This window comes from Schistocerca nitens, chromosome 3 (genome assembly GCF_023898315.1).
Source record: "Schistocerca nitens isolate TAMUIC-IGC-003100 chromosome 3, iqSchNite1.1, whole genome shotgun sequence".
In the NCBI taxonomy this organism is placed as follows: Eukaryota; Metazoa; Arthropoda; class Insecta; order Orthoptera; family Acrididae; genus Schistocerca; species Schistocerca nitens.
In genome coordinates, this window is record NC_064616.1 from 798,309,480 (window position 1) to 798,335,992 (window position 26,513).

The 26,513-nt window shown below is 39.5% G+C and overlaps 1 protein-coding gene across 2 annotated transcripts in view; it reads right to left on the minus strand.

Moving 5' to 3' along the window:
• LOC126248819 (CCR4-NOT transcription complex subunit 2) overlaps positions 1–26,513 on the minus strand; it is a 142,910-nt gene that overhangs the window by 58,415 nt on the left and 57,982 nt on the right. For both annotated transcript variants that reach the window (XM_049950231.1, XM_049950232.1), the window contains exon 3: positions 751–873. In XM_049950231.1, coding sequence (XP_049806188.1) covers positions 751–873 — 123 coding nt within the window. The remainder of the gene's footprint in view (positions 1–750; positions 874–26,513) is intronic.

Genomic DNA, 26,513 nt, shown 5'->3' on the forward strand with positions numbered 1-26,513 from the left:
AGTTTCGGGACCCAACAGGAGCATAGTTTCCTAAACTTTAGGTGTTCAGAAACAATGTTGTAAAGCACTGATATTGACATGTCAGGAAATTTGTTTGAGAGACCTTTTATTGTGAAGCACCTGTTCCCACGAATCCTTGCTTCAACTGAAGTCACCAAATCGTCTGTAATCAAAGAAGGGCGACCAGAGCAGTCCTCATCATGGACATTGTCACGGCCACCTTTGAATTCTTGTACCCACTTATGCACTTTGCTTTCACTCATAACAGTATCACCGTACACTTCACAAATCTGTTGTTGAACTTCTGCAACAGACAGGTTCCTTGCTGACAAAATCCACATCACTGAGCGAACCTCACACGCGGTGGGCATTGATAGTCTTAAAAGTTTTGAAAGCAGAGAACAGAACTGTACAGGTTAGCTACAGAGCTGAAATTGAGCACAGTTGTTCCTGAGGCATGCTGGTACACGGTGCACGTGCTCGTTGCGGTATGCGAGCAAACTACTAGTGTCTACAGCAAAATAGACCTTACTTGAAAAACATGCCTCGTACAATAACATGAACCTAGTTTCAAGGTAGAAACAAAAGTTTACTTATATTTTGTGCCTCCAGGATCAACTGTCTCACAAATCACTAATATAATTACAAATTTTTCAGAAATGACAACTGGGGGGGGGGGGGGGGGAACTAATGCCACAAACAAGAATATAGAGACTCCAGACACAGTTATAATAATGCCATCTGACAAACCTTTTGGCTTGTGTAATCTCGTTGCTCCACCTGTGTTAACCTCTGGACTATGGCGCATCAACGCTGGACTGTTATCAGTATGTGAGCTCTTGGTAGGATTTAATGCCGCCCTAAGTGGCCTACCTAGTAAACAGAAAATAAAAATAAATTAGAAACAGAATTAGTTACAAATACTAACACCTACTTATAGTTTGCACTGTAACATTGTAATATGGTAACTAACACTATCTTGCAACTATAAATAAATAAATAAATAAAACTAACACATTTAATAAACAGTCAAAGACAAAAAGTCATCCGCTTACCAAGTGACAGCTGACATAAGCACAAAACACTTTCCGAAATAAGGTTCTTTCAAGCGGCATACAACAGGAAAAAGCTTAGTAAGAAACAATGTTACTTAGGAGTTGCAAAAATAGCCACCCAAAGTACCCGGTCAAGTGACACAACAAGACAGAATTTTCAGTATTTATTTCCTACAAGTCCAGTCATCAGCTGGTATCCACGAGGAGTCTCAGTTGCTATTTCTTGCTGGGGAAAAGGAATCTTATTCTAAAGCTAAAATTGCATTATGCTCCTGGACAAAACTTAAGGACGAAAGTAACTTTTGCATAACATTGCCATGTAACACAGCTCGATGAAACTTTAACCACACCTAGACTGAACTAATACAGTATGGTACAGTAGGTAAGTGAAAGAAATATGTAATGTGGTGAACAGAATGACACTTATTTTAAGACAATAATTACAATGTACTCAATGCAATTCATGATGGTCCCCTAGACTTTACAAACAGCAGAACATGGTTCTTAATAGGATATGTGATACCATGGATAGCAATGCATGCTCTGCGATGTGTTCCCATGTTGGGCACAAGGTTGGTAGGGGATTCTTGTGGTCAGGCATTCCATCCCTCCTCCAGAGTAATTGGCAACTGTTCCATGGCTGTCTGTGCATGTGGACATGCTGCAATACGTCTGCCCAATGTATCTCTCACATGCTCGGTGGCACTTAAGTTGCAATGAACAGGCCAAGTCCACTCACTGAATATCCTCTCATTCCAAGAGCTCCTTCACCTGCGTTGTTCAACGTGCTTGCACATTGTCACCCACAAAAATGAAGTCAGGGCCAAATGCATGCTTAAAAAGATGCCCACAGGGAAGAAGTACAGTGCCACAATACCAATGGCCAGTGATTTCACCACTTTCAAAGATCTAGAAGTCAGTATGTGCATGCAGCATTATGCCTGCCCACACCATAGCACCTGCACTACAAAAATGACCATGTTTGATAATGTGCCTGGGTGCTATTATGTACCCTCATATGGTGAGAGGGGGCAACACTTAATGCACAGAGAAACAATGTTAAACATGGTCCAGGTGTAACGATGTGGGCAAACAAATCCCATCTCTGAGCGTGGTACACTCACCAGTCAATGGTATTGTGAAACTGTACTCCTTCCCCGTGTGTGTCTTTTCAGGGGTGCATTTTTATGGTGACTCAATTAAACAGTGCAGATTGAGCAGCTCTTTGAACAAGAGGGTATTTGATGAATGGACTAGCCTGTCCATTCTCCTAACTTAAATCCCATAAATGTATTGTGGAGACAAACTGCAGCACATCCATATGTGCACCAAAGACCAACCTGCAGACATCAACCGTGGTGGTGGTGGTGGTGGAGTAATGGAACATCCTACCACAAGCACTCTTACTCACCTTATGGGAAGAATGGGAGCACGTTTCAGAGCACGCACTGCAATCAGTTAAAAACCAAGACCCACATTTTGTAACATACAGGGGACAAGCACGAATCGTGGTGACTTCAGTGTAATTACTGTCTTCGAATAAAAGAGTAATGTCTATTTCTTTCAGTTACCTTCTGTACTATACTGTAGCTGTTCTTTCTGTGTGTGAGCCAAGTTTCATTAAGCTATGTTACTTGATAGTGACATGTCATATGAATGTTAAAGTTTTGTTCTTAAGTTTTGCACACAGACTAGTTTTGTTTCTGCGACTACATAGTAACCAGAACATTTTCTTTTGACTGTTTATGTAGCTGCAGTTTCATAGTGAAGAAACTTTTTGCTATGGATAAGGTCAACATGGACAATTTTACAAGCCAATCAAAAGAACACACTAACAAGCTCAAAGCAACAATGCTCTTGGCCCTTAACACCTAGCTCATTTTATGATAAAAATTGGAATTAACTTCATTTTGAAGCCCAGCACAAAAAGGCGCTTTTACTCCTCGCAACATATTTTGGACAGAAAATAGAATGTTTTATTTGACACCTGCTGCAACTCCCTTACTGGTACCTGTTTTCTGCTGGTCCTACAAAAAACTGTTACAGATGAGAGAAGTGAAAATTATGACTGGGAGATGGTGAGATAAGTACTAAAAAGGTCATTCCTTAAAAAATAATCACACAAAGAATAAGACTGAATTCCTTGTTGGTTCATTCATAAAACAAGAAGATATATAAAGTACCTAATGTGCACAAGGTAGACTAGATCCCAGCTAACTGAATCATGTTACCGAATACAATATGGCAAAATAAAATGTGTAGCACACAAACTGCAAAATCTGGTGGGTCATTTGAGTCATCCACGAGTGAGACACTTTTCTGTGCTTTTAAATGGCTCCACTAACCATTTCAAAGATTTGTGTTGCAACAGATATGAGAGAGATTTAACCTGAAATTGAAAGATAAAATTTGTGATTGATGTAACTGGGCTCATTCCTTCTTAACAACAGGAGCATTTGGTATGATCCCGCAGAAGTCATTATTTGGCCACATGGAAAAGTTTCCCCAACTCCACTAACATTGCAACATACATTGCAACATACAGTATGCCAGCATATGATTCCCAGGGAAAATAAAAAAAAAAAATGACAGTGCAATACTTAGCTTCAAGTCTTTAGAAAGTTCGCAATGCCAAAATATCTGAACACTATGTCTCATCACTGACCAAGCAGAAGAAAATCTTGCAGGTGGTGCAATGCACTGGATGTTACATTCCACCTTTGATTGAATGGATATAGTGAGAGCCATTCGGAAAGTGATAATTTTGAATAAGGTTAACATATACAATGAGGATGAACAACAGCAAGCTAACTGATTACCATACAAACAGAACTGGAAAAAATTTATAGGGGTATCAAACCGAGTGTGTCACAGTCTATGGGAAACTGTGTGGTGAACTGCTGTACATACACACTATTTTAATTTACACAGTACAGTAAACATGTATTAGAAAAATTGGCAACAAGAAAACATTATGTTTAAACAATGCATAACAATGAAAGAAAAGCTGTCAAACCTACTAAAATACAGTGGAAATTTTATCCCTACTTTTTAGATGACAAAAACTTAGTCGTCGTTTTTTGGTGTAATGAAGACAGTCTGTTGTATGATGCATAATTGCACCATAGTCTCAAACATCAAATCAGCAGGTGTAGCAGTGGGCTGTTGCTCCAAATGATGTGGCATGAGGTCAAGGGCTTCTGCTGTGTCACTTCGTGGCACCAGCTCTCCTTTGTCGCCTTCAGGCTCATTGTCACTTCCGTCACAGCAGTCCCTTCTTCCTGGTCTCGAGTCACAACAGCAACTAAATCAGCATCAGTACAGTTCTCCACACATGCCCCATCTGCTGCCATCCACTCATCTACGTTTCCTTCACTAGCTTCTTCACATCCAGGGATTGTCTGTATCATTCGTTTCATTTTCAACTAGGTCGTCCTGATATTCAAAACATCCTTCACATTGATCTTTTTTATTTTGTCCACTAAAGGAATGTTATCATCTTTGATCAGCATTCTTAAAAATTGTTTTCTGTAAATCAATTCTAATGTTTGCAGTACGCCCTGGTCCATTGGCTGTAGAAGTGGTGTAACATTTGGCGGCAAAAACTTCGCCAAAATTTCTTCATCACATAATTCCTCAGTGCTTGGGTGAGATGGTGTGTTATCAATCAAAAGGATCGCATGGGGACACAAATGATTTTCCTTAGAAAACCGTCGAACAGAGAGAACAAACTGGCCCTGAAACCATTCTTTGAATAGCTTACCATCCATCCATGCTTCTTTCTGGTTGTGATAATATATGGGCAGGGACTTCATGTTGCAGTTTTAAAGAGCTCTGGGCCTAGCGGGTCTGCCGATCAGCATTAAAGGCAGCTTTTGATTACCAGCAGCGTTGCTGCACGCTAATAAAGTCTGACGATCGTTGCACATTTTAAAGCCAGGAGCATAGTCTTTTATTTTTGATGCCAAGCTGTCTGTTGGCAGTGCCCTAAAATGAAAGCCAGTCTCGTCAGTGTTATAAATTTGTTGGGGAGAATACTTTCCCCCTCTTATTTTTTCAAACTCACCAAAGTATTCCTTCGCTGCATCATGGTCAGAAGAAAGCTTAGCTGACGGATTCTATGAAGTTTTTTGAATCTGTCCAAACAACCTGTACTCGCACTAAAAGACTCATCACCATTCATTAACTTGTTCAGGTAAACAGCCTTCTCCTACACCAGTGCTCCACTCAAAGGAGCTCCCCTTTCTCTTTCCTGCATAAACCAAAGGAAAAGAGGTTCATCCACTTTATCATACTGGAACTGTTTTAAATTCTGCCGTGTTTCAAGTGTTTTTCCCGAAGACATTGCATAGGACTGTTCAAGCTTCACTTGGTTCTTCTTCAAATCACAAATGGTTGCTTTACCAACATCTAGTTCCATTGCCAGTTTAGAGACATTCTCACCATTGTCTATCCGCTTCAAAGCATTCAGTTTCTCTTTGAGAGTTGACATTGTATGTTTCCGTTTACTCATGACAAAAATACGTACACCACTACACCTGAATGAACACAACTGTTACGCATGCCAGCGATCAATAACTAACATAACCAAGCGCTTTGCAAGCCAACTGGCAATGCACTGACCTCAGACACTACAAAGGTCTTAACAATGCACAACAAGGGCAGGGAGTCAGAGTGAATCATTGTTTCCACAGTTGTTCCCATTTGTTACCATGCTGTACCTACTTATCTGCTTGGTAAACTTCATTCTAGAAACTCATCACCGTAATTCCGGCTAATCTGAACAAATCTGTAATTCGAACAAGGTCCGGCCCCAATTAGTTTGGATTAATGGGACTCTACTGTATACAATGTGTCTCAAGAATTGCTAGGTGAGTTATAGACGCTCATCAACATAGTTTCCAATAACTTTTTTGTGCCACTGGTAAATCCACAGAAGAGAAAGCCACAGAAAAGACTGTTAATCAAGTTTTCCAAAGAATTATCAAGTGGTTCTCTGAAAATCGGCTCTCCCTAAATTTTGAGAAAAAACCACTACATTCAGTTGTGCACAACAAACAGAATCGTACAAACAACTGATGTAACACATGAACAGGTGTCAGTAAACTGGGTAGAATGCTCCATATGATTGGGTCTACTTATCAATGAAAACAAACTGGCACAAGCATGATATCCATCTTCTCAAACAATTAAATTAAGCTATTTTTGTTCTTCATATAATTGCTAGTCTCTGAAACAAACATATTAACCTCCAAGCATATTTTCACTCAGTAATATCTTACAGAATAATTTTCTGGCATAACCCATCACTCAGAAATTAAGTATTGATTGCACAAAAGTGAGCTGTATGAATAATGTGTGTTCATTGTAAACGATTCACCACAATTTTAGAATAATGATGTCCATCCATACAACACTAAGAGGGCTCAGAAAGGAGTTAAATATGCAGAAATAAAGTTTTGATCATTTGCCCAGAACCAAAAAATGCTCGACATGCAGCAATGGAAGATTCAAATCTAACCCAAAATCTTTTCTCCTGGGCAACTCCTCCTATTCCATGGAGGAATTTCTGTTTAAAAATTAGTAGATCGTAAAAAATCGTTTGTTTCTAAGTGTTGTTGCACGAGTAGGACTAAAAAAATGATTAATGTTAACACTAATCACGTATACACTTCTGCAACTCATTCCACATGGTTCAGATGATCTGTGGAGCATGTAACTAACAGAGCTTCCTCTCTCGCCACACAGGTGAACACCTCACTAAAATGAATCTGAGCACATTCAGGTCATGGGAGCCCCAAGACAAATACATTAGCTTCTATCTAATTCACCATTAACAACTGATAAACTAAAAGCCTGATACTGCCATCAATGCAGTAATTTATTTCCAAATTCTGTCATCCCAGGAGAGGGGAAAGGGGTGGGGGGGGGGGTGGGGGAGGCAGCAGCAGATTTGGAGAACACCACTTGTCACTCAGATTATCCTGGTCTTTAATGTTATCAATCAGCTACTTCTTAAAATCATGCCTTGAAATGAGGTCCATTCTGTCTGAGATTTTGATGATGATACCTAGAATAGCTTTTTATCGCCCTCCCAATCCCTGCAATATCCTTGTCACACCCTTTGCTGCTCCTGCACCCAACTCCCTACCCTATGGCTCCTACCACTGTGACAGTTCCCACTGCAAGACTGGCCCTATGTGCCCTCCTACCACCACCTACACCAGCCCTATAACTGGCAAAATATGTATTATCAAAGGGAAGGCCACCTGTGAAACAGCACGTTGTGTACCAGCTGTTATATAAACAATGTTAGGCCTTTTACAACAGCACGACTACCACAAAGTTATCAGGATGAAAGGGCGTAGGCACAGGGTGTATACTGGCAATACACAGTATCCTGTTGCAGAGTGTCCTCTACAACATGACAGTCGTGACCTTGGTGCTTGTTTCACCACACGGTCCATCTGGATTCTTCCAGTCTCACAGAACTCCTCGGGTGGGACCTAGCGCTACAACATGTCCTTGGTTCTCGCCACCCTCCTGGCCTTAATTTACATTAATTTCTTCCATCTTAGATTTACTCCTTTCTTCACCCCATTTTAGTTTTCTACATCTTTCAATTTCTGACTGACCTGTCTACTTTTTACCGCCCCCTTCCACCTCTATTACATACAATGCACTTAGCTTTCTACTCTTATTAACTCATGCATCATGTTTTTGCACTGATGTCTGTCTTGCCTATTACCCTGTCTTCCACCTTTATGCTCTCGGGGTTTTCAAATCTCGGCAGTGCAGTCCCCAACTACCAGTATTCCCATTCGATAAGTATCATTACCTAGGGTTCCGAGGGAATTTTCCAAACTATACTCCTTCACCTAAATCTCTCCAGTCCTTTTCCTTCATACCTCTTCCTTCCCACTCAACCCTTCTGAAAGGAGGAGGCGGCACTGGTTCCACTAGCTTGCAGACATAAGACATGTTTTTAATGTGTGTGTTCTCCTGCTGCCACTCGGTGAGATTTTTTTATTCATCCAATTACGTTATATATACTTATTACATTGATGTGCAAGTTCACAGCATTTTTGTTTTGCATGTTGGTATTCAGGTTGCTATGTGTTTATCAATTGTCATTTTTTTACTGTTTGTGGTTACATATTGCCATTTGACTGGAGTGTCAAGTGGAGAAATCAGAACATTTCCAACATTCTTCTGTTTGAGTTTAATAGGGGGGTAACAGCACGGAGGCAGTCAGAAGCATTTGAACAATGTATGGGGTCAATGCCATTGGACAGAGCATGGCAGGAAAATGGTTTTCACATTATAAGAAGAATCATTTTGACATTAGGGATTCTCCACATTCAGGAAGATCTTTGGGGTTTGATGAACATTGTTTAAATGCATTAATCCACAACAATCTAGGTCAGTGTACTAAAGAACTGGTAAATTTGATGAGCTGTGATCATTCTTCCATTACGTGACATATGCTTGCATTGTTGAAGGTTCAAAAATTGGGTACATTGGTACCCCATTCTCTAAGCCAAATCACAAATATTGGGGGCAGCCATATGTGCACCTCTGCTTGCTCGTCAACAGTTGGCTCAGGAACAACATTGACCATTCCTATTGTGTATTGTTACTGGTAATGAGAAATGGTATCTTTATGCTAACATACAAAAAAGAAAGGAAAGGTTGAGCCCAAACAAAGCAGCAGCAACTCTTACAAAGCCCTGCGCACACCCACAAAAGGTAATGTTATGCATCTGCCGGAACAGCGATGGTGTGGTGTACTACAAATTGCTTCCCCAAGATGTAACCATCACTGCTCACAATTACTGTCAACGACTGATTCCTCTTGCCTACACAATCCAAGAACAACGACCAGGAAGACTGAGTGAAGTAATGCTACTCCATGACAACACCCACCTGTATTCAGCTAGACTGATGAAGAAAACTATACAGGAGTTGGATTGGGAAGTCATTCCACACCCATCTTATACACCTGATCTTGAATCCTCAGATTTTTCACCTTTTCCACACTCTAACAACCTCTCCAGATGAAAATGCGCTCTGAACATGACTCGATGAGTTCAAGTCACAGCCACATGATCTCTTTACAATTGCAGAATAAAAAGATCACCCCAGTGTTGGCAAACTGTTGTAAATAGTGAAGGAGAATACATTATTGATGACTTAAGTCCTTTAGGTGTATCTGTTGTGTTTATTGAACTGATGGAAAACATTTCAAACTTATGCACCAACCCAGTATGTATTGGCCATCCAAGCACTTGATTCACATCACATCATATGTAAATGTTTGCATCAAGTAACCTTGTAGTTTCTTACTCTGTATGCTAAGAGCCATGGAATTGGAGTTATGTGACCATACCATACAGCTTTCTTGAAGCAATGCCCTCCCCTCAGTATTTCTCAGAATTTGTCAATAGAATTTGAAAGATTTCGAGATGTCTGCCGATCTACATGTGCTTACACTAAGAGCCACTGCACTAGCCATAAAGCAGTGAACTGCTTGACCTTGGGCTGTGACAATTTCATATGCATAGCTAGAAATAAGTATCATACATGACCATGAACATCACTAACATGCTTTCACAAAAGCTTGGTACTTCTTCGCATCACTTCAATCACAGTAAGTGGTCAGATTGTAGTGCAAGGTGTGAGTGTTGTCAGCCCTGTGGGAGATTTTCTCCTCTTAACATTCCACTGAACAATCTGCACTGTTATTGGATTATGGGGAAAGAAAAAAAGGGGGGGAGGGGGTCTGCCATACTGGATTTATACGATTTTGCCATATTCAACAGTTTACAGTTTCCTTCACCACATTATCAATTTTTACCGTTTTCTGGATGAACATATGAGGGGCAGTCAAATGAAAACTGAACACTGATCACAATGAGACCACAGAATGGTTCCATTCTAAAGTTATCACCATAAGCATTGAGACATTTATCCCACGGGAGACGAGATGATCAATTTCTACTTTGTAGCATGTGGTTGGCCGCTGACGGATCCACAAGTGCACCAATTCTTGCACTTCGTTGTCCAATGCATGTCTCTTCAGGTTTCTGAAGATGTGAAAATCACAAGACTGTACAGAGGATGCTGAAATGTTTCCTAACCAAATCATTTGATTGGCAGTGTTGGGGCCAGCATTATTGTGCAACAGATGATTCTGACCGACAACATTCCAACAGCCCGAGCGCAAATGGCAAAGTCAATAGCGAAAACCTCCCACACCTCACCTGGCACAGAAATACGAAGCTGTTCACACAAGTTCTGGTGTTAGGCTGACCTGTCCTCTGCTCATTGCATTCCTCTAGCATGAAATCACAATCAATCTGCAGTGCTACAAAGACATTTTGCAGAAACTTCGATGTGTCACAAAGTTCAAACACCCAGAATGTCGTCTGACAATCATCCTGTTGGACGACGATGGGCAACTTGGTTAGGAAACACTGCAACATCCTCTGTACTGGCCAGATCTTTCACCATGTGATATATCTTTGGAAACCTGAAGAAAGATGTGTGGACATCAGTTTCAGTTCATTTCACTGCTCCTTATAATTTGAAAATACTCTCAAAACTGTGTGTTTTAAGGCATAATTTGTAGGTGTGGCATATCAAGGAAAAGATCAGCAGCCCTCAGGCACTGTTACTGAAAAGAAATACAAACCAAAAGCAAAATTATAGATTTAGGCATTCCTAACTATCAGATGGCTTCTTTGTGGGCTCCCCATACAGCAAGCCCTGTGGTCACAGTAATTATGTCACTATAATTGAAAGTATTTTCACTCTTAAACTGTATTTTCGCCAACAGTGCTGTCTTCTGGAGCATTACCATTATTTTTAATACATTTAAAAGGCTGTTACAATCATAGTATTTATGGTTTATTGAAGCACTAACACCCAACCTTCATACTGAATGGACAAGTCAAATTTAATATAAATGGGTTGATCAGTTTCAAGACAGGTTATGCCACATGAACTAAGTTGAACAGGTGACATCAACTCTTCATCATATTGCGGAGAATTAATTGACAGTTATTCACTCAGTATATGAATGAAATCTATACTCCAGGTTGCACGGAGGGGGTGAGGGGATCCAAGTGCCACCTATTGCCTATGGGTATTCCAAGCAATGCAACTGTGAGACACTAATATAAAGCATTAAAACCATTCAAGTTTTTGGTAATCACTACACTGTCTAAGTCATATTCCTGTTATCTCAAGTTTTAGTGATCTCAACACCATAGTCCCACTCCATAGATATTGACAGATTGGTTGGTTTAAAAAGGGAGGGGAAGGGACCAAACTGCCAGGTCATCAGTCCCTTGTTTCGAATCAAACAATGCTACAAGGATATCGATAGAAGTGGATAAAAGTTTCCGGTGCTACTTTGATCTCAGTAGAGTGTGAGGTGTGGAGAAAGCAGGAAGGACTGCCACACAACAATGCCACTTTAGGCATGTGTGCATGAAGATAATCAGCAGCTACGGTATCAGTTACACACAGAAGTAAGGAAGTTACGTGAAAGCATATCACAGAGTCGTTCATGTTCAAACACACTCATTACACTATTTATTTTTCAGCTTATAGACCTAACACGAGTTCGCCGTGCCACTACAGAGCTACAGCTGTTAGATCACTAGAGTTGGCAGCAGTTGTAGGCGTAAGATGGTTGACATGAAGTGGACAGACTCATGCCAATAAGTAGAAGGCGAAGTTCAAATTAGCATCGCGACAGACACTGTCACTTTTCACTGCTGCCAAGCTCTGCAGTCTAACAGTCACTGCAACTGTTCAACAGACAAAATTAAATCTCATTCATTACAATTAATAACTGCCATACTTAAATGTAAGTGACTTTAAACCCCCTAAGAAAAAAAAAAGCTCTTCATAGTTTTTTTGTGTGTGTGTGTGTGTGTGTGTGTGTGTGTGTGTGTGTGTGTGTGTGTGTAAGTAAAAAACTTATGAAATAACTTTTTATCACTAGCTATGACAATGAATGTCAATTTTTACTCTCAGACTTAAAATCTACTACAAATATTATGAAAAGCTCCAAATGTTGAGCACTCAGTTTTCAGTTTTAACGGTATGGTAGGCATTGAGAATAAACTATCCTCAGAGGAAAACATTCATCTTGCAATTCAGAAACAATGTTGAGCCAACACTTAAGCCGTCCGCACACGGGCCAAGCACCCAAACGTTGAGCGTGCCGAGTTTCCGACGTTTCACCGTGGAACAGCACGTTGAGGAATCTTCCAGAAAGTGATGAGTAATATCCATCACGTCCGGTTTTCTGAACACGAGTTTCAACGTTGTCCAATGAGATGGCAGAACGCCACCTACATCACAAGCACGCCAACTCCCTTCAAGAGAGCAGTGAGGCGCCATATTGGCATTGAGTTGAAGTCTATATTAGGTATCCCGTTTCAGAGGACTAGCAAATTGACGATCTCTCGAAAACCCGTCCTTAATTGTATGATTCGTTATAATAAAATGACGATAAACGTCATATTCGTGGTAAAAGAATGATTGTAACTTGCTTATTATGAGAGGCAGTGCCACATTGAGGATCCATAAAAAAAGCATCGTCCTTGATACAATTTGCTATAATTAAATTTCAGTCAGTAACATACCTACGATTACGGCTTTCAGGAGACGGAAGGGCTGCGTTCACAGTGGCATCGACAACGGTCGTCGGACTCCCGTCACTGGTAACATCCGCCGACCACTTTGTCACGGTGCGTCCGACCTGCTTCGTCAGTTTGTGGCAGGGTCAAGGTGGTTAGGTTAGACTCTATTCTATGTATAAAGTAGGTTAGATTTTTACTCCAAGGGTGGGATGGATACCACGACTCCTCTGTGCTTGGAGATGAGTACAGCAGTGCGGCGTTTGCCATTAAAATGACGCAAAATGCAAGAAAATAAACTATGTCTGTCTCTAAAAGAACGTGGCGAGTCTTGTACACTCTGTCGTCAGTTATTGGAATTACCACACAAGTTTTACGAATATGTGAGACGAAGGGAAAAACGCCATGCCACTAAAGTTGGGAACGCTAAAATTTTGACACCACTTTCCTTCCCCTACCAAATAGTGTCACAAAGACCCACTATCTTAGAATTTAAAACGACGTTCTTGATGTTCTTCGCATTTATACGTGTATATTATGAAAATATGTACTTTCCAATGACACGCCTTAAGGATCTCTCCCAAATACGTTGTTCGGAGTACGGTTTATTATGCTAGAGTGGTAGGCTGTGAACTTTGTGTTTTGCCAATGCCGTTATCAGCACATGGTGGGTAAGTTACGTGGTAAAATAGATACTGTTTTTATTATATGACGCGCGGATAAACTATCTCTGAGTAAGCAACAATTATTTTATTGATAAAAGATCTGTGGTTTCATTGCAGCTTACTTTACTGTCAAAGTGGTGAAAATTAATGCAATACTGGCGGAATATTCAGACAATCTGAATCTTGTTCTGGAAACTTCAATGGTCTTTAAACACTTACTAATGGCAGTATTATTTCAGGGTGAGTGTTGCTGTTAACGAAGGAGATCATGTATATCAGTGTCTTTTTAGTGCACTTGCCCAAAGCACAGCTTCAAAATTCGCTTAAGAATAAATCACATTTAGTAGTATTAGTGGTGCAAGAGTGAAGATATTACCTTTTTAATTAGCCTTTAGAGCATCGTATATAGCATCCAGCATATCACATAAAAACTTTGAAAATGTACTTTTCAGAACGTGGTACAACGAGGTATAGGCCTGAATACTGGAAAGACGTATGGGCCAGATGTCAAATACTGGCGTGTCACGTCTAGTTTTACTCGAGCCACAACTGCATCTTAAGTGTGAGTATCTGGTTCTTAACAATGATCGGATCACATCTCTACAAGTACTCGAAATTAGCTTTCGTTATCCGAAAGTTTTTCACGTACTGTATGTGTCTTCGGCTTTACATACTCAAGATAATTAGTGGTGACCTTGAAAAAGCAAGATTACAAACTATATGTTTTGATCAAGTTATTTGAAGTTGTGCAGACATACGTTAATTAACCTTCAATGACTCATTTAGCATACGTGTGAAAGATAAAGGTTAGAATAAGATACTATAAACACGCAAAGCCCTGAAAAGTGGGCGCGCACACCATAACATTTGCAATTCACTTCATGTAACAGAATCATCACTCTACTGGAATAAAAACGCCCGTAGGCAGTGATGATAATTTATAGGCAGCTAATGTCCACCTACAACAACCCAAAAAGACCTACTACAGTAGCTTCAAGCAGAAGATACGACATTCTCCACACTAACGAATTAATTTTTTAAGGTTATAATTTACACCTAAAATATTCGATAAGGATTTTCTCTATTTGTTGTTGCCAATAAACGTGCGATGTCAGTCCATAGATTCTGAACCATATCCCGATTGTGTTATTTTTATCCTCAGGATGCCACACACTCACTTTCTTAGATTGAATTTATCAGATTCTCACAGCCCATATGTGAGAACATGGGGCGATTTGACTGAAGAAAAACTGATTCGAATACCACCGATTGTCGTCTGAAGTGTACATGTTTGGGTGATGAGATCGGCTACAGTATGACCTCGCTCACAGTGGCGTACTGATCTGAAAAGATCGGCCGATGTCTGTCGTCGGCGGCATAAGCCGATATTTGTGCCACTGTGACCGTAGCCTAAGACGTTAGGTATCGCGACACGTGTTTGTGCTCGGGTCAGCGTAATTAGTAGCGTCACAGATTCATAACGAAGAGGGTGATCGGTTGGTGGTTCGCGTTCATCTTTTTCTAACTTTCGCTTTTTTAATGGGTTCTGATACTTTATTAGTTTATATAAGAATATATACCATAAGTTTGAAGTTACGTAAATATAAGTGCGCTCTTTAAGAAGTGTTCGATTGGCTTAATGTATAGGACAGCATGCACTAAGATATTTTGCCCTCCTTTCTTTTAAGTTTTGTAATTCACATGTCGCCAAGATACTGTTGCTGAACAGGAGCAGTGATCAAGTAAGTATGATGCTAGGGTTTTACTGAAAAGTGAGAATGGTTAAATAATTTTTATGTTATTTGGGGAACTATTGTAAATTTGTATTGCGCTATTTGTAACCGAACTTTTGTAAGCCGATGTCCTTATTGACTGGACGTGGTACTTTCCTTTTTGCTTTTAAATGAAATGAAATTATCGTGTGGCATTGTTGGCCAGGAGGTCCCATTCGGGTTCGGCTGCAAACTGCAAGTCTTATTTCAGTCGGCGCCACATTGGCCGACTTGCTGCCGATGATGAGTACAACACGACACCCAGTCCCTAAGCGGAGAAAATCTCCAACTCAGCCAGAAATCGAACCCAGGCCCAGTGCATGGGAGGCAAGCACGTTACTACCCAGTTAAGCAGGCATGACCACAGATGTTCAGGTATGTTTATGCATATGGTAATATAGACAGAACAACATGCCTAGAATATCACAATGGAGGAAATGTGCGTTTCAATTGGGTCAACGTAGGTACTTTATGCGTGCCCATTTTGTAAACTGTGTGATTTACGAACCAGAAACAGCCGACAACTGCCGGCGAAGCGCGTTGTGATCGTGTGTAGCACATTGGGGCACACGTACCGTACGCACAAGTCGCATCGTTTCAGAGTGTTCAGCAGCATACTGAACTTTGCTCACTCAACGTTAACGTTCAAAAGCTTTAGGATGCATGGTGCGGTAGACTGTGCATTGGGAGTGAATCGTGCACCTTGTCTCCAAATGTGACACACACATTTTCTTCAGTAGTCGCCATTTGCGGGTAACAAGACAGGCTCCAATGCCAGTGTAAGAAGAATCATCTCCTAATATCAAACGCAGTTACTCAAGGCGCTGGAACCTAAAGTCACATCGATATTTTAAAATTCGGCACTCCACAGCCGACAATGAATGAATACTGCACAGACCACAATAATGGAAGCCCTTAAGCTGCTTTTTTCATGGCCACCACGTTTTTGAAATTGGCAACAGATAGGTAAGATGCTGTTATTTCAAGTTGTTCTCACAAATGTGACAGTGGATGCAGACTGTCTGTCAACACTTTCAATGAAGCCCTGCCTCACTGTTCACTGAAATATAAGCACAAGATCATACACTAAGTCAGGTAGTGTGTAACATCAATAGGACTGTGTGTGAAATGAATCTTTCTTTCCTGGATATGATATTGCGTGCCTATAGGTGTTGTCAATAGCCTTTGATGCATCTCATTCTTTTTAATATACTTTCCCTTTCATTCAGTTACCATTTAAGAGTTTCAGTTTCCAATTTGATGTGCTGTGGCTAACAGCGGATATTGTGAATAAAAAAAAAAAACCTTTCTTGAAGTGATGTGGTTTATCAGGGAACAGAGGCTCTTTTTGGTGAGCTATTACTTGTGAGCTGAAATCACAAGTACTCCTCTTCCAAGAGATCTGTAGTCAGAAATTACATACTTGGCTCCACGAATCAGCACAGTTTCAGATTGCCCTTTTCTCAAATGAAATACTGTTAAATATGGATGAAGGGCAACAGGGTGATTCCATATTTATAGATTTCCAAAAAGCATTTGATATGCTGCCTCACTGCAGACTGTTAAAGGTACGAGCATATGGAATAAGTTGCCAGATGTGTGGGTGCCTCGAAGACTCGTAATAGAACTAAATACGTCGTCTTCGACTGCAAGGGAAGTGCTATTGATCTGCTACAATTTTCTATATACATAAATGATACTGCGGACAGGACGGGCAGCAATCTGCGGTTGTTTGTTGATGATGCTGTGGTGTACGGGAAGGTGTTGATGACTGACTGTGGAATGGTACCAGATGACTAAGACAAAATTTCTAGTTGGAATAATGAATGGCAGCTGGCTCTAAACACAGAATAATTTAAGTTAATATGAATGAGTAGGAAAAACAAACCTGTAATGTTTGGACACAGCATTCGTAGTGTCCAGCTTGACACAGTCATACCTATTAATATCTAAACAATGTTGCAAAGTGATATGAATTGGAACGAGCATGTGAGGATTGCGATAGGGAAGTCAAATGGTCAACTTCGGTTTACTGGGAGGTAAAGGTGACTGCATATAAGACGCTAGCGCGACCTATGTTGTGTGTTTGGCATCCGCATCGGGCCAGATTAAAGGAAGGCATTGAAGCAATTCAGAGGTGGGCCACTAGATTTGTTACCAGTAGGTCCTAACAACACGCAAGTGTTACAGAGGTGCTTCAAGAACTCACATGGTGATCCATGGAGGGAAGCCAAAGTTCTTTTCCAGGAACAATATTGAGAAAATTTAGAGAACTGGCACTTGAAGCTTATTGCAGAACGATCCTACGGCCACCAACATACATTTTGCATACAAACCACAAAGATAAGATACGACAAATTACGGTTTATATGGAAGCATATAAACAGTCTATCGCACACTTTATTTGCATGTGGAACACAAAAGGAGACAACTAGTAGCAGAGATCCAATTCCATAGCGAACAGTGAGCACCACAAGTATATTATTGTCAATATGTTTTGGATAAATTGCAGCACATTGTAAATCTATGGTGCAACTCAACTCAGTATTTTTCACAATAATGAATATTACTATAGGTGACAGAAGTGATACAAGTCACGTAAAATCCTACAACTGACCAGGAATCAAACTCCGAGAGCCTCGAATCCTTATTCTGCCATTCTACCACTGCTGCACCACAACATAATGGAATACTTTCCAGAGTAAAAATGTATTACAACTTTTTATTCTCAATTTAAATATTGTTACTGGCACATTCCCTCATGGTAATAAGTAGATTAGCAGCCTCTACTGCTTGGTGCCAGTGGCTAAGTGGTGTTAAGTGCCATGATAGTAAAAAGTAGGTCAGCAGTTCTAGTCAGATTAAGGGCATGGGCGTGGGCGTTTTTGCGGCATGTGTATTCATGGGTCACCTAATTGTTACAAATTTCTTTGGTTCGAATTCTAAAAATACTGCTAGATAGTCTAAATTTATATTGAACCTACATGGCCTATTGGAAAGGCCAGCTTTATCTTATAAGCCAACATGATAACATACATTACTTCAGTATAAAAAAAGCAAATGTATTTAGTTCTGAGAGTCTTCTGTTATTCTTGCATTCTTTGTCACTCTCTCAAAAAGATTTCACTCCACCTCCTCCACTTACGGAAATCTGAAGTCTTCGTCCATAACATGTAACCATACTGCAGAAATGTATGATAAAATACTTTTGTCACAAATCTCATTTTTGATTGGGGTATTTTAGGATGCTGTTTCAAGTACCGGAACTAGCAATCGATAACACGTTTTGTGTTACATTTGTTGTCTGCAATTTATTCAGAAATTTTAGACTATTATAAGAAGTCATAGGCTACGGCACAATAGTTACTTTTATCTCCAAAGAGGAAATTATTTAAAACTAATGCCTGCTCGAGTATATGAATTTTTCCACATCCTTGAATAATGAAATGGTCCACACCATTTTAAACTAACAATAATGAACCACTATGCTCCATTCCAAATAGCTTGAATGTTAAGGCTGCTCAGTCCTTTCCTGCCCACACCCTCTTCACAACGTATACATAGTTTTTTTTTAAAAATTCATTTGTAATTAGTTAGTTGTTATTTAGTTAATCACATGTTCCATAAATCATTTAAACAAGGAATGAGACAGTTCACAGAAATGCACACACAATTAGTGTTAACACTAATTAACATATTTTTAGTCCTCCTCAGGCAACGATACTTAAAACTTTTTTTTACAATCTACTAGTTTTTAAATAGAAATTCCTCCATGAAATAGAAGGCAAAGATGAAAGATTTTAGGTTAGATTTGAAACCTGGTTTGCTACCTGTCAAGTGTTTTATTGTACTGGGCAAGTGATTAAAAGATTTTTCGGAATATTTAACGCCTATCTGTGCCACTGACAGCTTTAATAATGAGTAATAAAGGTTATCTTTCCCTCTTTGTGTTATATGGATGAACATAATTTTTGTTCTAAAATTGTGATAGATTATTTACCATGAATTTCATTAGTGAATATATGCACTATGATGGTGCAGTTAACTCCTTGTGGAGGTACCTACATGATGATTGTGAGTAAACACACATTAATCTTACTACTCCCTTTTGTGCAATCAATAATAGGTTCTAAATGATGAGTTATCCCAGAAAATTATTCCGTAAGATATTACTGAATGGAAATAAGCAAAATATGCTCTGAGCTTAATTCATTTGTTTCGAAGACTAGCAGTTATATGAAGAACAAAAGTAGCTTAACTGTTTGAGAAGCTCAATATTACGGTTGTTACAGTTCAAGTTTAAATGGTGCATTCTATCCTGTTTACCGACTCCTATTCATGTGCTACATTAATTATGATATACAGAAATTAGTGTTTTTTCCAAAATATAAGGAGAATCCATTTTCAGAGTTCCACTTAATAATTCTTTGAAAAACATCATTAAGAAATCTCTTCCGTTGCTTTCTCTCTAATGGGATTTTTTATAATACTAGTATAGTCTGCCAAAAATTGTGCTTGTTAAGTCGAAGGCCGCCGTACATATATATACAGGGTGCCCCAGGAGGGCAATATGCAGAGATGACAGGAACGTTCACTTGAAGCAAAGAACTGCCAAGAAGTTTCCAAGATAGAACACATTTAATGTACATTTGTTTCTGGGTTAGTGGTATGTACATACATGTCTTATCCACTCAGAAACACAACACAACACGTTCTGCAAACAGTGCACAAATGCAATAGGGCTTACGTCAATACAAAGTAGTGGTATACTGTGTTCACCATAAGAATAAATCTAATGTAAACATCACACCATGTATTCTTCCACGTTTGTTCGAATCTCAATGGATTTCGTTTCACCTAGAGCAGAAGTAGAGGTGCATCCAGTACAGTGACGTATGATCTGATCGTAAGGACACATTTTATGCTGTGACACACACACACACACACACACACACACACACACACACACAGACAGACAGACAGAGAGAGAGAGAGAGAGAGAGAGAGATAATTTGGGACAATAGCTTTACTTGTGCATTTAACTTTGACAGCACTGACCAGCCAACTGGTCCATATAACCTAACCTGCAATGATGTGAGTGGTTGCAGTTCAGATAAAAGAGACTAGCGGACAAACAATATAGCTTCAAATGTCATTTAATTTTTAAAGAGAATGAAATAATATTCGGCGCAATTCCAGCCCTACGGCACACTTCTTAGGTGATCAGACAGAGAGCATAAAATGATTCTATTCTCATCTAACATAGTATTCCAATTACAAACAAGAGGGATGATAATTCCTAACTTAAACACAGGGTAATTTTCCTGAGTGAGCTGTGTGTGATGCAAAAGCATACTGCAGAGATTTCATCATATTGTTGAATTCTGAAACCGTCGAGATATTAGTTACAGTCAGTGGTCTGGTTATCTCCTAGCTGCTCCCTTATCCGAATCCGGGAAACACATTTCAGTCTGGAACTGTCATCTGCTATGTTGATAACGAGTTTAACAACAACAGAATCCACGAAGCCATCCAGGTGCCGTATTTTGTCTGCTTCTTTTACAATGTGCCATTCTATATCCAGATAGCGTTCAGGAGTGACAAGTAAAAAAAGCTGCATGCTTAAATTCCAGTACATCTAGCAGCTTAGTAGTCTTGTTATTTCTCGTGACAAATCCCTTAACTTGGCTCCAGGTAAGTTCTGTTGGGTTCATAGTGTAAAGGTACAGTGGCAAATGTAAAAATGCAGCATTTGTATTGTGTGCTCTATGCTGTGAAAATGATTGTTTTCATGTTAGTACGACACTTATCAGTGGTTTGTGTGAGACTACATCTGTGGTATAAAACAATGGACCTAGTCCAAATGAAGAGTATCTGGTTTTCCCTTTTTGTTGTAAAAAATTAAATTGTTATGATTTTTTAAAATTTAAGCAACCTTTATTAACAATATTTCATAAAATATCGATAATTAAGAATTTATATTTGAAATGAAAGAATTTCGCGTGCAGTATGTAACCAGAAACAAGACGACATGTGTTATGCATAAGAAAAGGACGACGAATTTTACAATTACGAGATGTAGGTACTTCAAATTGTAGAAGGTGAGACTAACTGCACCAGATTATCAATCTACTATTCTACCGATTCCGCTGTACATCCAATGCATATTTGTATCTCAAGTGTATCAAATACAGCCCCCTCTGAAAACTTCAAAGCCGATTTTTTCTGTAAATTTATGAAAAATGTTAAGAACAACCTATCTCTTGGCACTTTATAACTGTGTTTCACTACAGAGCAGGAAGCAGCCTCAGCCACCTTCATATTGCATATCAGAGCGCAACAGTACAGCCTGTGACTGTTCATGATTTTTGAAATAAAAACTACATAGCTAAAGTGTGATTAAGAAAAATGTTGATGGTTGTGAATACATTAGAATACCTTAAAATTTCATTTAGTGTACTTGTTTACATCAGGTTTATTCTTATGATGAACATAGTAGTAGTAGTAGTAGTAGTAGTAGTAGTAGTTGTTGTTACTACTTCTTCTGGCTCCTGTCATATCCCTGAATACTGACCATTCCTTCTGGGACACCTTGGCTAAGGAATAGGACTAGACCCAAAATTCAAACCTGTGGGACTGCCTTTGATATTTCTTCCCATTTACTACAGTTTTTTCTCCTTCCAACAGGTTTGAATTATTCAGCACAACCTTCTGTATTCTGTTTGTTAAGAACAGTTCAAAGTAGTTGTGTATAAAGTCAATTCCATTAAACAAGTTTTTCTATGAGTGCATGCGGGGTAGCAGCGAGGTCTGAGGTGCCTCGTAACGGTCTGTGCAGCTCCCCCCGTCGGAGGTTCGAGTGTGTGTGTGTGTGTGTGTGTGTGTGTGTGTGTGTGTGTGTGTGTGTGTGTGTGTGTGTGTGTTGTCCATAGCGTAAGTTAGTATAAGTCAGATTAAGTAGAGTGTAGGCTTAGGAGCTGATGACCTCAGCAGTTTGGTCCCATAAGACCTTACCACAAATTTCCAATTTCTAAGAGAGTGATCTACACAATCAAATGCCTAGAAAAGATCACAAAAAATCCCCAACTGGCAATATTTTATTATTTAGTGCTTGTAATATTTGGTGAGTGCATGTGTACACAGCATTATCAGCCAAGCAAACCTTCTGGAATCCGAACTGTATGCGTCAAGTACATTATTTCTGTTTGAATGTAAGACTACCCTTGAGTATATTACTTTTTCGAATATTTTGGAAAAATGTCATTAAGGAAATTGAATGATGATTATGTCTTCCTTGTCACCCATCGTATAAAGAGGTTGAAGTGCATGTTTTGATAAAAGGAAAAATTCCCAATGCCAATGATGTACTTAATGCATCACTAAGCACCTTAATTTAGGATAACATTTCAGAATTCTGTCTGAAATTAAACAAGCACTGTATGAGCTATAGATTTTTATAATTCTATTAGTTTCCATGAAGGATAGCCCTACTTCCAGTTGATTAATGTTTTGTGGAATGACATTTTTAATATATCAAATAGTAAATCTATCAGTCAAATCATTGTCATTTACTTTAACTGCTATTTTGTCTTGTACACTGTCTGATTGTTCTGTCTCCCGTTTCACAATATCCCATACAGTTTTCATCTTATCTGCATTATTAACTTGTCAGGACATGCATATTTCGTAACATTTTAATGACTCTCCTTAATTTATTTTTTGTTGAATGCGAACCTCGGCTTGATCTGGACTTTATAATCCTGATTTTCCTCTTACACAAGATTTTAATCCCTTTAGTTATGCGTGACACTTTTTTTAAAAAATAGACTTTTGGAAAACGTTTTAGGAAAGCTACTTTACAATAATGACACAAATTTAGTATGGAATATATTGAGTCTCACATTTAGCATCCATGTTTTCTCTGCTGTTCTACATCTACAACACTTCACAAACCACCTGACTGTGTGTGTGTGTGTGTGTGTGTGTGTGTGTGTGTTGGAAATTCGAAATTTCACTTGTGAAATATACAGCTGGACTCAGACCAAACAAATATTGCCCATCACGTCTTTCATGCGAAGCCCCCTGTTAACCCAAAGTGTCTGTTTTCTGTTACAAAGAAAGTATTTTGAAGCCTGAATTTTACATTCCCATTCGCTGGAGCAATCCCAAATTACTCAAGGGCAATATTCATTTTATTGTTATGTATTAACAAGAACATTAAAACATGATGAATAACCAGTACTCCAATAGTGACTGAGCAGCACTGCTTCAGGGCAGTAGTAGCTGGTGCAGGTCAGGGTGGCACAAAACATTTAACTTCTCTACACCTATGGTTTGATGGTGTCCAGAGAATCACAGAACATCTGTGTCATCTCCGGATTTTTCAAATCTTCTCAACATACAAGAAGAAGTCGACTGCCTTTAAAATTCTAATCATTAATTGTAGTATTCAGTACCACGGTTCCTACATATCTTACGAAACTCTCTTCCTTGTGAAGGAAATACTAAACTGTTGCAGAAGTTGTGGGTCTCGCAAAACTTGAGATAAACATGATTGTTGGTATGGAACTGACACACCGCATAAAAAATGCAATTTTCAAGTTGTGGCTCAGTTTTACTGACACTATTCAAGCGTATCTATGTAAGTGAAGAACACACCTAGTTTCATTTTTCTTCTCCCATACTACCCATTTCAGATCTGAAATAAAATAAACTTATATTTTCAACATTACTTGTATCAGATTATTTTCTAATAAAACCAATTTACACAATATGACTAAATTCACCTGGTGTAAAAGATGCCTAACAATACAGGCAGTTTAATATATCCTGAATGCCTATTCTCATTGTGTGTCCTGTGTGCACATGGTGACTTTTTTGCTGAAATAGGACATTACCCTTTTGCAGGTCAGAGGGTCTTTAAAATGGTGTGGGTCCAGGTTCATGTCCAAAACCACTACACAGTTTTAACTAGTCAAGGTACGGTACACAGCAAATACTTCAAAACTTTTAAACCTGACGGGTGTGTCACTCATGTGAGTGGTGAACACTTCTCGTTTCAGTGGTAATATTTGAAGCACTTTATCCCAACGAGTAGCATTCACTGTCAGTTTTGTGATGACAAATTCCATGCGCAGTTGGAAAATTTACTCTCAGCAAGAGTGTATTCAGCTCCTGAAGTCAGACCAATGATAGTACAATGTCTTTCAGCAAACACCTATAGAATTGGCATGCAGCACATGACATCATTTTGTTTTCACTTTCACCAATGACATTTTAGAAATTGCACAACTGATTTTTAATTTGGTGATGAAAATAAGTTTTTTGCATTACACAGATGACTAGATGACATCTTTTTCTGCAAGTCCTAAAAACCTAGCTGCAGCTGTTTATTTTTACAGGTATCTCTTCTTTTTTGTCTCTGTTGGGGGATAATTTCAACTTTCATGTGGTACTCGTGCAAATTCTTTAATTTTTAACAGTACTGGTGCCTGAAAAGTGTAGCTATTTTGTTATTGAACTTTCAGGTCATCAATGTAGTCAGATAGTCATATTTAAAGTCTTAATTTTGAACTTCTGAGACTAAGAAAATTTAGTTATTATTATTATTATTATTATTATTATTATTATTAATCCAGGTCTTTGCCTTTTGTGAGTAATACCTTTATTAACTGAGCCACTTGCAAACACTTTTGCAGTACTCTGATGACTAAATATATGAAGATTGACTGAAAATTTATGAATGCATGACAGGAAATTACGTATAGAATACAAATGCTAGTATGACATGGTAGAAAGCCATGATGCTGCAGCTATTGTGAGGTTCCATATTTGGTACTTTGGGGGAATGCTGCTTATTATATAGGAGCAGCATGACAAGTTGTTACAGAGTTTTCAAAATGGTAGAACAGTGATCAGTTGTCATGAGAATTGTTACAGTGTATGCTGTGTATCCACAAAACTGGATTTCAGGTCACACCTCCCACAAACTGTATATATCAGTACTCTGACATATACATGTTTTAGTACCATTCTTATGGGTGCATCATCATCTGACATTGTGGTGCTATTAAGTTAATCACATATGCTCTGTAACTTATGGCAATTCATCATCAATAAATGTCTGACAAAGCAAACTTATGCTTCTGACAATGTAACTTCAAAGGGTGCTGTTTATGCTGCTGTAGAGCTCGCTGACACTCCTTCATTGCTTCAGCGACTTCCACCGACCACCAAGGGACTGCCTTACACTGGGAGCACTCTGACGAGCGAGGGATTGCAGTTTCTGCTGCAGAAACAATTGTTGTTATCACCTGCTTAACCATCACATCAGTGTTACCATGACAGGGATATTCAATGGTGGCAGCAGAGGTGAAAGTTTCCCAGTCCTCCTCCTTTAAAGTCCATCTCGGCAGGCGTCCATGGGCCTGACACCAGGGCAGTGACAGAAAGATGGGGAAGTGGTCACTACCACACAGGTCATTATGTGCTCACCAGTGGATGAATGGAAGAAATCCTGGGCTGGAAATGGATAAATCAACGGCCGAGTAACTACCATGAGCCACACTGAAATGTGTGGCGGCCCCAGTATTTAAGGGGCAGTGGTCGAATTGCGACAGTAAAGTTTCGACATTTCTGCCTCAGCCAGTAAATATGGTATCACCCCACAAGGTGTTATGGGCATTAAAATCTCCCAGAAGTAGGAAAGGTTTAGGGAGTTGATCAATCAGTGCAGCTAATACACTATTGTCCATTAAAATTGCTACACCAAGAAGAAATGCAGATGATAAACGGGTATTCATTGGTCAAATATATTATACTCGAACTGACATGTGATTACATTTTCACGCAATTTGGGTGCATAGATCCTCAGAAATCAGTACCCAGAACAACCACCTCTGGCCGTGATAATGGCCTTGATACGCCTGGGCATTGAGTCAAACAGAGCTTGGATGGTGTGTACAGGTACAGCTGCCCATGCAGCTTCAACACGATACTACAGTTCATCAAGAGTAGTGACTGGCTTATTGTGACGGGCCAGTTGCTCGGCCACCATTGACAAGACGTTTTCAATTGGTGAGAGATCTGGAGAATGTGCTGGCCAGGGCAGCAGTCGAACGTTTTCTGTATCCAGAAAGGCCCATACAAGACCTGCAACATGCGGTCGTGCATTATCCAGCTGAAATGTAGGGTTTCGCAGGGATCGAATGAAGAGTAGAGCCACGGGTCGTAAAACATCTGAAATGTAAAGTCCACTGTTCAAAGTGCTGTCATTGGGAACAAGAGGTGACCGAGACGTGTAACCAAGGCACCCCATACCATCACGCCGGGTGATACGCCAGTATGGCGATGACGAATACACGCTTC